Source organism: Martes martes, assembly GCF_963455335.1.
Source record: "Martes martes genome assembly, chromosome: 11".
Lineage (NCBI taxonomy): Eukaryota > Metazoa > Chordata > Mammalia > Carnivora > Mustelidae > Martes > Martes martes.
Window position 1 is genome coordinate 36634915 of NC_137899.1, and position 13860 is coordinate 36648774.

Here is a 13860-nt window from a genome sequence, read left to right on the forward strand (position 1 = left end):
ACAGTTCCATTTATATTTGCATTAAAAAGGAATAAAATAGCTAGGAATAAATTTAGCCAAGGAGGTGTGAAAGACCTATACTCTAAAAACAAGACATTAATGAAAGAAATTGAAGATGACACAAATAAGGAAAACAAGCACAGATATGATTATTGCAAATTATATTACTGTACTTATATTCATCCTATTTAAAACACCAACATTGTGGGTTTAATGAAGTTTATTATTATTTCTATGTGTCTTTTTATATCTTCCTGGGTTATAGAGCTACTTATTTAAATTATTTGCAGGGGTTTTAGTGATATTTTTTCAATCTTCTTGGTGTAGTGTAATCTTTACAGATCCACAGACAAACCAATGCCTTTTCAGAACAGCTGGGTTTATAGGACCTGAGCTGTTGACTGTTGGGGTCTTGGTTGCTTTTTCCACAGTGACTCAGATCTGTGTTACTGGTTAGCAGTCATTTGGGTTCTTTTTTTTTTTATTATTATTTTTTAGGGGTTAAATTTCACTTAGTTATTAAAATTTAACTCATTTCCAAAAAATGCCTCCTGCCTTGGTTTCACAGATGTTTCCTTTGTAATCTGGTGTCTTTCTACCAGGTATGTTCTTTGTAAATATTGCTTAGGCAACATCGCATGCTCTTCTGTCTGTTACTGTGTTATATTGACCTGCCCTGGTATTAGAGTGTACCCTTGTTGCTGCCCTTCCTACGCTGGTGCTCCTTAGGCTCTCTTCAGGCCCTGACCAGTCGTTCCTGCTTTGGGTACAGTTCTTCCTTTTTCTAGCAGTAGTTGCCTGCCTTCCTCCTTACTCTCTGCAGTTAGTTCCATGGGTTAAAATCAGCCATATCCTATTATGTTCATGCTTCTTTTATTTCATAACTGCCTTTGCCCTTTATAAAAACCTTTCTCTTTTGAAATCATAATGGTCTTTCCCTAACTCAGCTTTTTTCATTTAACCATGATTTTATTTTCCTTGTGATGCCCAAATACATAATCACCGTTTGGCTATTAGGAATCCCTATAGGCAGACTCCTTTGTCCATTCTAGCATTGTCCCCTGACATTTTTGAAAGGATCTTAGTTTTCTGGTAACAGCTGGATATTTCACAGCTATTTTGTGTTTCCTGCCCTGTGAACTGGAATCGGATTACCTTTCAAGGATTCCTCTTTTTTCATAGTGGAGAATTGGAACATAGACCAAAACCTGGGCTCTAGAGGTACACATGAAAGTTAGTAATGCATCAAAGAGCTACTGTTTGGTGGTTGGAAAAATCTGCCTTTTGAGGTTATGGGTTCCCATTGATTTTTTTCCCAGTTTGACATACCATGCTTTGGTCCTTTAGTTTTGTTAAAGTATTAGATTTTATGTGTCTTTAAGACTTTTATATGTCTTCAAGCATTTTGTTGTGGGAAGAAAGAGATTCTCTTTGGGTAGGGGGAATGTTTATTTAGGTTGCTGACAGGCTGGTAGAAGGAATCAGATGACCACTTGGGCACCAGGGAGTAGTACCAGTGGATAACCTGACTTCTAGAACCCTCTTTCCCTGCTAGTATTCCAGTGTGCTCACTCTTCTCTTTGTGTGCCCTGGGTTCTTCAATAATTTTATTCTTCAAGCTGCCAGAAATTGCGGCTTTCTCGGGGGAAGGAGTGCTGTTCTTCCTTCATCTGGCCTGCATCTCTCTCTGGACCCAACCCCTCCCACTTCTCTTTGGGGTCTGCAAGGTGAGTTGCTTGACAAGCTCATGAGGTTGACAAGGCTGGTGCCCTATATCTTTATGAAGGGCCTAGATGCTTCCTTCTGTTCTGCTTCTGGTTAACAGAGCTGGCTAGATCATGTTTAAGATGTTTGTCCCAAATATCGGAAACTTGAAACTTTTCCAGAACAGTCATTCGGTCCTATGTGGAAAATTCAAGGATAGATTACTTTCCTGGATGAAGATACATGTACAAAGCAGGTGCTGATAATGGTGTTATTCACATAAGCCCAGGCAACGTGGAGACCAGCATTAATTGTGTATAACCTGAATTATGTAGCGAACTTGTGAGCTTAAAATGCTAATGGAGAAAACTCTCAATATGTGGTCATTTATTGATAATGGCCATAAGAATCATCACTGACTTTTTCCTGGATCTGATACAGTCTATCAAACTCAGAAAGTGGTATCTGCGACACGTTCTTAAGATTAGACATTCTGCTCAGATGTCAAAGCACTGCAAGCAATTTCAGTTAAGCAAGTGTATTAGTTTTCTATTGCTGTGTAACTTATCACCAGAAACGTACTAGCTTCTTAGCTCTGTTTCTGTAGACATCCAGGCGCAGCAGGGCTGGTTTCTCTGCCCTCAGGCTCCCTCGAAATCAAGATGTTGGGCATGGTTGTGGTTTGTACCTGGGGCTCAGGATCCTCTTAAGCAGCTCGCTGGTTATTGGCAGAAATAATTTGCTTGTGGTTCCAACAGGACCATTGTCGCCATTTGCCTGCTAGCTGTCAGCCAATGAGCCCTCTCAGCTCACCCCATGCTGTGCCATGTGGCCCCCATTTCAGTTCAAAGTGTAACGTGTTTGTTTTCTTCCAGGCTACGCAGATCACATCTCCCCTTTTTTCCTACAACTAGCTGAAGGAAGCTCTCTGCTTTTCAGGAGCTTGCCTTGATGAGGTCAGGTCCGCTCAGGATATTCTCCATCTTTGCCACATCACAGAATATAATCATAGGAATGATAGCTTCTTGTATACACTCTCAAAGGGGAGGGGATTATTGAAAGGTGAGAGACATAGCATTGGGGTATAGTCGTGAGCTCTCTGCCTTCCAGAGGTGGGGGACATGAGGTGTCATTTTAGAATTCTGCGTATCGCAAGGAGCTTGTCCTTAAAAAAATTGTTGACAGCATTTTATGCATAAATTTGTATATTTATTATTTTTGTATCAAGACTGCTGTCTTTTTGACAATAGCTTTCGGATGAGAATTGTTTCAGAGCTTCAGTCCTATTAGCAACAGCAAGAAGACTACCTGTTTTTTGTTTTTTTTTTTAATAAATTTTACTTATTTATTTGACAGAGAAAGATCACAAGTAGGCAGAGAGGCAGGCAGAGAGAGAGGAGGAAGCAGGCTCCCTGCTGAGCAGAGAGCCCTCTGTGGGGCTCGATCCCAGGACCCTGAGATCATGACCTGAGCCGAAGGCAGAGGCTTTAACCCACTGAGCCACCCAGGCGCCCCAGAAGACTACCTGTTTGAATGAACTTTCTCCCATCTGATCTTTTAATTTGACAGAACCTTACTGAGCTTTCTGGTGGGCCAGGCACTGAGTGAGGTACTGTGGGAAGAGGGCGCAGTAATGCAAACAACTTTCTTGCCTGTGTGGAAATGGATAAGAAGATTCTGAGTCCCCGATGTGCTGTTTCTGGGGTACCTGGAAAGAATGGGTCTTTGCAAACCACTGTGGGATACAGATACATTGTAAAAGTATCATATGAAATAGGAACTAACTAGCAAGAAATATGTGGTGAATGTAACAAAGAAAATCACAACCATAGGCATGTTTCCATACAAGTACACTATTTTAAGGAAGTTTACTTTATGTTAATGACAATTTTCTGCTTGTATTTTGTTGTTTGTTGGTAGAAGGCAAAAACAGTAGATTTTTGAAGTGCTTAAGAATGTTTGTGGGAAATATTTAAAGTTTAGGAAATTTTATGAAATACTCTTTCCCATCAAAATTAGGAAAAGGCGGGCGCCTGGGTGGCTCAGTGGGTTAAGTCGCTGCCTTCGGCTCAGGTCATGATCTCAGGGTCCTGGGATCGAGTTCCGCATCAGGCTCTCTGCTCAGCAGGGAGACTGCTTCCCTCTCTCCCTCTCTCTCTGCCTGCCTCTCTGTCTACTGTGATCTCTCTCTGTCAAATAGATAAATAAAATCTTAAAAAAAAAAAATTAGGAAAAGGCTGCCACTCTTCTGCCTTCATGTTAGAAGACTTTAGAGAAGCTGGTTTTCCACAGTGCATAGTTCACACTGATTTTTATAATTATCAAGTGTGCTATAGACAGGTCAAGAAATGAGAGGCCACCTGACTGGACATAAAAATGTGGGTCCCTTAATACAAAGCTTGAGGAAATACATAAGGCCTTACTTGGCAGTACATTCCATAAGAATCTCTCTTGTTTAAATATATAGATTCAGAGAATTTATCCAAATTTCCAGTTAGAGTACATCTTTCTCCTCAACTTAACAGAAAACCTTGTAAGTCTTATTTTTGTCAGAACTGTTAGCACAAAGAATGGCAAATGAAAGGTTTATATGAGTTTATGTGATTCCAGGAACTCATTAAGTATTAAGTTCATTCTTTCAGCTTTGATGGTGTCCTTATAGCTAGCTCTTCTTTCCTCTGCTGAGATGTTGAAGTGACATTTGTCATTTAGCCCTTGCTAATGTATTTTGCTGTAGCTGTGTTGGTGTATATGTGTTACAAGTTTATACTGCATAGTTAAACTTCCCTCATAAAAGTTTTTCACATAATAGAAGAAAACCCAATGTTCATTTTATTTTATTTTATTTTTATTTTTTTTATTAACATATAGTGTATTATTTGCTTCAGGGGTACAGGTCTGTGAATCTTCAGTCCTAAATTAGACAATTTACAGCACTCACCGTAACACATACCCTCCCCAATGCCCATAACCCAACCACCCTATCCCTCCCCCACAACCCCCCAATAACCCTCAGTTTGTTTCATGAGATTAAAAGTCTCATATGGTTTTTCTCCCTCCCCGGTCCCATCTTGTTTCATTTTTCCCCTCGCTACCCCCACGACGCCCTGCCCTGCCTCTCAAATTCCTCATATCAGAGAGATCATATGATTATTGTCTTTTTCTGATTGACTTAGTTTGCTTAGCTTAATACCCTCTAGTTCCCTCCATGTCATTGTAAATGACAAGATTTCGGGGGTTTTTGATGGCTGCATAGTATTCCATTGTGTATATATATATACCCCACATCTTCTTTATCCATTACTCTGTTGATGGACATCTAGGTTCTTTCCATCATTTGGCTATTGTGGACATTGCTGCTATAAACATTCGGCAAACCCAGTATTCTATCTGATAAAATATATTTTACTAAGAATGTTCAAAGACCTTGAATAAATAATAGAATAATAGAATAATAATAGAATAATAATAATAGAATCTAGGGTTTAATAGAATGTAGGGTTAGCTCCATATTCTCCTTTGCAAAACTAAGAGATGTTTCTATGGCTGTATACTTCCTGGTGCTGTTTTCAAGGATAGAGTTGCAGTCCAAATATGGTCACCGTTTTCCCATTATCCATGTATCAGTTCAGTCCATGTTTGCATCTTTTTATATTATCATTTTATATACATTTTATATACATTTATATATTTAATCTATATATAGATTAAATATATAAATGTATATTAAATATATGCAATATTTACATTATATATTAATCATTATATATTAAATATATATTAATATATTAAATTATATTAAATATATAATATATAAGTTATTAAATATATATTAAATATATAGATATACATTATAATGTATACATTTATACATTATATACATTATATACACATTTATACTTGATTTATATATGCATATGTAAATCTCCTTTTAAATTAAGAAACTAGTAATATTTTATGGCTGAAACACAGAGATTAGCTTCTTCCCCAAAGTGTCACAGTAAATTGAAAGACCTGTGGATTTTTTTCTTTTCTTTTTTTCTTTCTTCAGGTTTTACTTTTCTCAGCCATGTTTTATAGTTCTTGTATATAGATCTTGCATGTATTTGGTCAGAATTATCACTAAATATTTTATATTGTTCAAAGCTCTTCCAAATTGTTTTTTATTGTCTTTATTTTTTGTAAATTGTTTTTTTATTTTAAAATTCTAATTGGTTGCTAATATCTAGAAATACTAATGTTTTTGTATATTGATCTTATATCTTGCACCCTTGAGAACTTATTTATCAATTCTTTTTTTTTTTAAAGATTTTATTTATTTATTTGACAGACAGAGATCACAAGTAGGCAGAGAGGCAGGCAGAGAGAGAAGAGGAGGCAGGCTCCCTGCTGAGCAGAGAGCCCAATGTGGGGCTCTATCCCAGGACCCTGGGATCTTGACCTGAGCTGAAGGCAGGGGCTTTAACCCATGGAGCCACCCAGGTGCCCCTTACTTATTAATTCTAGTGGGTTTTTTTCTCTAAATTTCATTGGATTTTCTACCTGGATGATATCTTCTGTGAATAAAATCAGCTTTACTTCTTCCTTTCCAGTGTGGATGCTTATTATTTCTTATCTCCTGCCTTGTAGCATTTTCTAGAATTTATAATATAATGTTAAGTCAGTGATTAGAGTGGACATCCTTGATTTGTTCCTGTTCTTAGGAGGAAGGTATTCAGTTTCTCACCACTAAATTTATGTCACACTGCTTTTTTTTTTTCCAGCTTGAAGAAGTTTTCTTCTATTTTTTTGAAGTTTGTATTTTAATTTCAGTTAGTTAATATATAGTGTTATATTAGTTTCAGGTGTACGATACAGTAATTCAACACTTCCATACATCACCCTGTGCTCATCACAAGTGCACTCCTTAATCCCCATCACCTATTTCACCCAACCCCCCCCACCACCTCCCCTTTGGTAAGCATCAGTTTGTTCTTGAGAGTTAAGAGTCTCTTTCTTGATTTGTCTCTCTCTTATTTTTTTTTTCGTTGCTTGTTTATTCCGTTTCTTAAATTCCACATATGAGTGAAATCATACAGTATTTCTCCTTCTCCGACTGACTTACTTCGTTCAGTATTATACTCTCTAGTTCTGTCCATGTTGTTGCAAATGACAAGATTTCATTTTTTATGGCTGAATAATATTACAGTGTATGTATATACCACATCTTCTTTATCCATTTATCTCTCAGTGGCCACTCGGAGTGCTTCCATTGTCTTGGCTGTTGCAAAGCTGCTATAAACACAGGGATCCATGTATTCCTTTGAATTAGTGTTTTCATATTCTTTGGGAAAATACCCTGTAATGTAATTGCTATATCGTAAGATATTTCTATTTTTACCTTTCTGAGGAACCTCCATACTGTTTTCCACAGTGGCTTCTCCAGTTTACATTCCCACCAACAGTGCACAAGTGTTCCTTTTTCTCCACATCCTGGCCAACACCTGTTGCTTCCTATGTTGTTAATTTTAGCCATTCTGTGTTTCTATTTTTAATTGGTAGTGTTTTTATCATAAATGGGTACTGGATTTTGTCAGATGCTTTTTCTGAGTCTATTGAGGTGATCATATGATTAATAATATCTGTGTATTATTTATTGCTGCATAACAGATTATCCCAAATCTTAACATCTTAAAACAGCAAACATGGTTTATTTAATATTTTCTGTGAATTTAGAATTCAGATACTCCTTAGCTGGGTACCTCTGGCTCAGGGTCTCTCTGAAGTTCTGATCAAGCAATAGACCAGAGCTGTGGTTGTACTTGAAAGCACAGATCGTGTTGGTGTTTTCAGGCCCCAGTCTTTCTGCACATGTGCCTCTTGACAGGGCTGCCTTATGGCATAGCAGCTGGCCTTCCTTAGGACTACATGATCTAAGAGAGAGGGAAAGAGTACCAATACAGAAGCTATAGTCTTTTTATAATTATTTCTCTGAAGTGATATTCCATGATTTCTGCCATTCTATTTATTGGATACAAGTCAAAAAGTACAGCCCACATTCAAGGTCTGGGGACTAAGTAAGAGTGTGAATATCTGGAAATGGCCATCACTGGGAACTGTTTTAGAAACAGTGTGCTACTATTATTTATTAAAATAGTAAACTACACATATTGTGTGTGTTAGAGCGAGAGTGCTTGTGAATGGGAGTGGGGAGAGGGGCAGAGGGAGCGGGAGAGAGAGAATCTCAAGCAGGTTCCATCCCCAGCGCAGAGCCCAAGGTGGGGCTTGATCTCACAACCCTGTGATATGACCTGAGCTGAAATGAAGAATGAGACGCTTAACCAACTGAGCCACCCAGGCACCCTTAAAATGGTAACCTACACATTTTTGAATGTTAAGCCTTACTCTCCTTCCTGGGGTTAATTCTACTTATTCATGATTTATTATCTTTTTACATACTATTGGATTAAGTTTATTAAAAGCATGCTAAAGATTTCTACATTTATATTCATGAGAGCAATCAGTCTGTAATTTTCTTATAATATTTTTGTCTGGTTGTAGGTTTAGAATGATGTTGGTTTCATATAATAAGTTGGGAAGTATTCTTGCCTCATTAATTTTTTTTTTGAAGCATTTCTCTAGAATTGATGTTATTCCTCCCTTAAATGTATGGTTTACTTTGCCAGTAGTGTTGCCTAACCCTTGCTTTTTCTTTGTTGAAAAGTTTTTGGCTACAAATTTAATTTCTTTAATAGACGTAGACTTATTTAGTTTATCTGTTTCTTCTGGAGTGAGCTTTGGTAGTTTTTGTCCTTTAAGGAATTTGTTTCATCTAAGTTGCTGAATTGATTGGCATAAGGTTGTTCATAATTATATTTAGGTCTGTAGGATATCATGCCTCTCCAATTTTTGATATTGGCAGTATGTGTTTTTTTACATTTTGTTCTTATCAGCTTGGCTAGAGGTTTATTTATTTATTTTTAAAAAAAATCTTCTCTGAAAACAATCCAACCAGCTTTTGGTTTCATTGATTTTCTTTATTGCTTTCTGTTTTCTATTTTGTGTACTCACATCCTGCTATTTACTCATTATTTTCATTCTTCTACTTATTTTGAGTTTTACTTGCTCTTCTTTTTCTGGTATTTTAAGGTATAGTCACATTGCTTGGAGACCTTTCTTCTTTCCTACTATATGCATTTAGTATTCTCCGGTTGGAGTACTCTAGCTACATTCTACCATTTTGATATTTTGTGTTATTTTCATTTAGTTCAAGATACTTTCCAATTCTCCTATTGTATTATTTAGTTTCTAGATACTTACTGTCATACTTAAATCTTTTAAATCCCTTCTGGCTCCTTTTTAACATATTACTGGTTTAAAGCAATTTGATTTTGATGTACCTTCATGTTTTTTCTTTGCGTTTCTTATACTTGGGGTTTGTTGACTTCTCAGGCCCATGTGTTTATACATTATTGTAATCTACTTGCCTCATTGATGTGGGTGGTTTCATACCCACATCACATCTATTGCCTCTTACTATCATATCCTTAAGAAGAAAACATAAATCCTTAAAAATATTGAGTGCATCTCATCTACTTGTGATAAATTGTTAGTTTTTGATCATGGATAGAGAAATGTGCCTTAAATCTTTCCAAGACTCCTTCAGTAGTATTATGGTTTGCTACAAAGTGTGATGATATCCTTCTCATTTGACTTAATTAAAATTCAACTTGTGCTTTGCAGTTGAGTCATACTTAGGACAGAACGGATGCTTAAGTTTTGTTTTTTTTTAAAATAATTTATTTATTTCAGAGAGAGAGAGAGAGAGATTGAGAGAGGAGGAGCAGGTGGGGGGGGTGGGGCAGAGGGAGTAGGAGAAGCAGACTTCCTGCTGAGCAGGAAGCTGATGCAGGACCCTGGGATCATCACCTGAGCCAAAGGTAGATGTTTAACTGACTGAGACACCCAGGTGCCCCACGATTTGATTAAACCTTTTTTTGGTTTGTTTAAAAATTTTTAAGGAAGGGAATAATTTAATTATATCTACCTTCCTACTTCAGCAGTTTAAAACAGTTTCATTGTCAGACATGTTTATTATGCAATTCAAACAATGTGAGGCATATAAAAAATTAGTAATCTTACCCTTTACTAGTTTAGTTCCACATGTCTGGAGGCATCTTATGTTAACAGTTTGGTATGTTTTCTTCTATTCCTTTCACTGTGCTTATACATACACATACAGATATTTAGGTCTCTGTCTGTCTCTGTGAGTCTGCATGTATATCTGTATCTGTATGCATTCAAACGCATACATACATGTATTCCTCATGTGGAATAATCCTGTACGTAACACTCAGATACTTTATATTTTTTATTTTAGCAATATGGGATTTCCTTCTGTTTTTCTGCTTTAAAAAATAAAGATATGGAAACTTCACAGCCAGAAAAAGAAAACTTTAAAAGCAATTTCAGAATTACCTTTTCTCTAGAGAGAACAGTAAAGTTTACCTTGCTTCACAGACAAGCTAGATGCCATAAAATTATTTAATAAGAACAACAAAGTCTCCAGAGTATAAGAAGAATGAAAGCCTTAGAACATAGACTAGGAAACAATGGGGGCAAAAGTCAGAGACTAAAATAAAACGAGAGACTGGGGCAGGCAGGCAAGAGAATGAGGGAAGTTGGGAAGCAAATAGGGGTCTTGTGGATTTTGAAATGAGTGCTACTCAGTGTTTCTCTTTTACAGCATTATTTCTATGCATCCATTCGTTTTGGTATTAGAAACAATACTGTTTTCAATTTTTCAACATCTCTAACCATTACCTCTTTTATTTGCTCAAGTTTTATATTCCAGTTTGGAGATGAACTTAGGATAGGATGGATTTACTTTTGAAATACATGGTAATCTTTAACTCTAGCTGTGTTCGCTGCTTCCGTGATGACCTGTTAGTTAAAATGCCCATCTGATTTAGCTCAACTGATTTAAAAAAAATTACTCTTATTAAGGCAAGTTGTCCAACTTCCTAATGATTCAGAATCATTGCGCTTGCAGGCAGGTGATAAAAATTGGGACGGGGTCAAGAACCACATTAGGGGACTAGTAGTCTGAACCTTAAGCTTCCCATTTTATGGACAGCATTTTTAGTGTCTGCCCTAGAAGCGGAATAATTATGAGGAATTTTTCATACTGGGATTTAAGCTGGTATTGTTTTTAGAGTGTGGACTTTCTGGGTATTTCCTGAAATGGAAATCAGCATGCTTTCTAGAATAATAAATCGAGTGTTTCATGATACTCAAGTTTCAGTGGGGAGTTTTGAATTTCTTTCTTTCTTTCTTCCTTTTTTCCTAGATATGTGTCACAAAGATGTCTACACGGAACTGCCAGGGAATGGACTCAGTGATCAAACCCTTGGACACAATTCCTGAGGATAAAAAAGTCAGGGTTCAGAGGACACAGAGCACTTTTGACCCATTTGAGAAACCAGCTAATCAAGTGAAGAGGGTGCATTCGGAGAACAATGCTTGCATCAACTTTAAGTCTTCCTCCACTGGCAAAGAGTCTCCCAAAGTTAGGCGGCACTCCAGCCCCAGCTCGGTGAGTGCGGTCGTCTTTACCAGCGGGGAAGCTGAAGGAGTGTCCCTCTAACAGTCATGGCCGCTGTGCTGGAAGAGGACAAGGGGCTTTCTCAGTGCCTTATTATGTGCGCTCTCTCAGGGTGGTTTAGTGTTTTGGGGGGAAGAGAGAGTACAAATCTATATATAGACTCTTTATTCATAAGTACCCAGCTAGCAAATGAGAAATGATTCAACTGATTTTTGAAAAAATCATTTTTTTCCCCTAGTTGTTTCCAGTTAGAGGATTTATAATGAAAGATCCTTTGGTATTTCCAACCCTTGGAAGAGGATATTGAACTTTACTGTTTTTGTGGGCAATATAGTTTTGGGTTTGGCAAATTCACAAAGAATGTCATTTCAGAGTAAATGTTCAAATGTATTCACTTGTCTTGCTCCAGTTTAAGTGCAACTGTTTTTGTTTTTGTTTTTGTTTTTAAGATTTTATTTATTTATTTGACAGTCAGAGATCACAAGTAGGCAGGGAGGCAGGCAGAGAGAGAGGGGGAGGCAGGCTCCCTGCTGAGCAGAGAGCTTGATATGGGGTTCTATCCCAGGACCCTGAGATCATGACCTGAGCTGAAGGCAGAGGCTTTAACCCACTGAGCCACCCAGGCGCCCCCAGTGTAAGTGTTTTAAAATTTAAGAGCTAGATGTTGAAATTGGTCTCCTTAAGGAGAAATCCTGTTCATCGTAATGAAATTTTCTTATGCTAAATTAAGGCAAGGGTTGCCTTTTGACCTAAGAAGGTATAACGTTCTGAGGTGAATTTTTGACTGTAAATTTTTACTGAAACTTATATTTCTAAAACCAGCTTGCATTTAGCCTTGTAAAAACCCTTATGATCTTTTAGAATTAAGTAATTTTCAGATTTAGCTTACACTTAAGAACCTTCTTAGTAGATGTTCTAAGAGTTTAAAAGGTAAGAGGAGGATGCTAAGAGAATTTTGATTCTATCATCCTGCTAAGAAACATGCCATTCTACAAATATTAAATATTAAATTTGATGAGGGCAAACAGAGCCAGAAATGTCAACTGCTAGAAGAGTATTGACACTTCAATTCAATTAAACTGTATGACACTGCACAAATCTAGTCACATTTTGTGTTAATGAAGCCAAAATAAATATTATCAATGCAGCATTTGTGAGGAGCATTGATTATCTGATTTCTTTCCCAAACTGACCTCATAGTCTTGTCTGTGAGTGCGAGGTAGCATCTGTCTAGTTCACAGATACATCACTAACTCCTGGGAGAACTTTTAGATTTGGTAGCATTTTAGGAGAAAGAAGTTGTTGGGAATGATTAAACCTATGTTATGGAAAGAGAATTATATATATTTTACTACATAGTTATCATAATATTATATATCAACCTAAAATGATATATAGACATTGGCATTTTCAGATATTGCAGTGAGGCATACTTGTACTAAAGAATTATTTACTTTTTATCTGAAATGTAAATGTAACTAGCTGTCCTGTATTTTATCTTAATACTAGTTATGATCTGCTGGTGCATTTCTTCTTTTGTTGCTCAGATCCTTTCTACTTTAGCCATTGGGAGCTCTTTTAGGTTGGTTCCTATGCCTTTTCGAGATGTCTTCGTCCCTCTTTTTTTTTTTTTGAACACGTCCTTACCTTCTGGTCCAACAAGACACTTTTGGCTTATATTGCGTTTTTTCTCAACCCCAGATCTAAAACCAGCCATTTCTGCAAAGAATCCCAGTTCTTTTTATTGAAAAGTGGTAGTTAGAAACAAGGATGTGGGTGCTGGCTGTGCTTGTTGCTACTGGGGGTTATGTAGTTTTAAAAGTCAGTGTGTGCATCATAATATAAGTGATGACCATGGAGTTTCCATATTTTTAATATTTAATAAGGAATTAGTTTCGGTTCTTATCAAGGAAAGTTGAATCTTGCCTGATGCTTTTTGTAGTTCCTCTAAAGTTCCATGTTATCTTTACTAAAGTAATGCTGAAACATAACTTAAAAGATGAAATAGACGAGTCTGGGAGGATGGCAGTGGCATAGGTTTTGAAACTCCTCTCATAGCTAGAACAACTAGTATAGTAAAAGCAAAACCAGTAGGTAATATTGACAACAACTACAGTTGACAAGTATCTCCGTGCACCTCAGAACAGAAGTGAGGGAGAACAGACCATGTGCAGTTTTCAGAACTGCATGGTATTAGGAAGTGTGAGGATGGAAATCAGGGAAGTCTTTGAGACTATTCTCAGACCCCCCCCCCCCCCCTTGCCATCAGGTACATACTGGCAACTTGTTGGGACATTCTTAGGACAGTGACAGCAACTGGGAGGGACTTTGATGGCTTCTGTGAGTAGGTGAGTGCAAGGAGACCAGGGTGATTTACTGATACTGGAGTAGTCTGCTGGCCTTTCTGTGACTTCTCTAGAATGTCAAATTGAAGCACCGTTCCAGGACAAGGCCCTGCACTGAATAGAAGGTGCTCAAGCAGACTTCTGTGTAGGTCCCATTCAATGGGGGCACAAAGGAAAGGCATGGTCCAGAAAGAAATGTTGGAGCAGAACAGATGAGGGAAGATCTCA

The 13860-nt window shown here is 37.4% G+C and overlaps 1 protein-coding gene across 1 annotated transcript in view; it reads left to right on the plus strand.

The window, feature by feature from the left end:
• Positions 1 to 13860, plus strand: part of CDK14 (cyclin dependent kinase 14) — a 582239-nt gene that overhangs the window by 120648 nt on the left and 447731 nt on the right. Inside the window, exon 3 of the mRNA XM_080818397.1 lies at positions 11033 to 11278. Coding sequence (XP_080674523.1) covers positions 11033 to 11278 — 246 coding nt within the window. The remainder of the gene's footprint in view (positions 1 to 11032; positions 11279 to 13860) is intronic.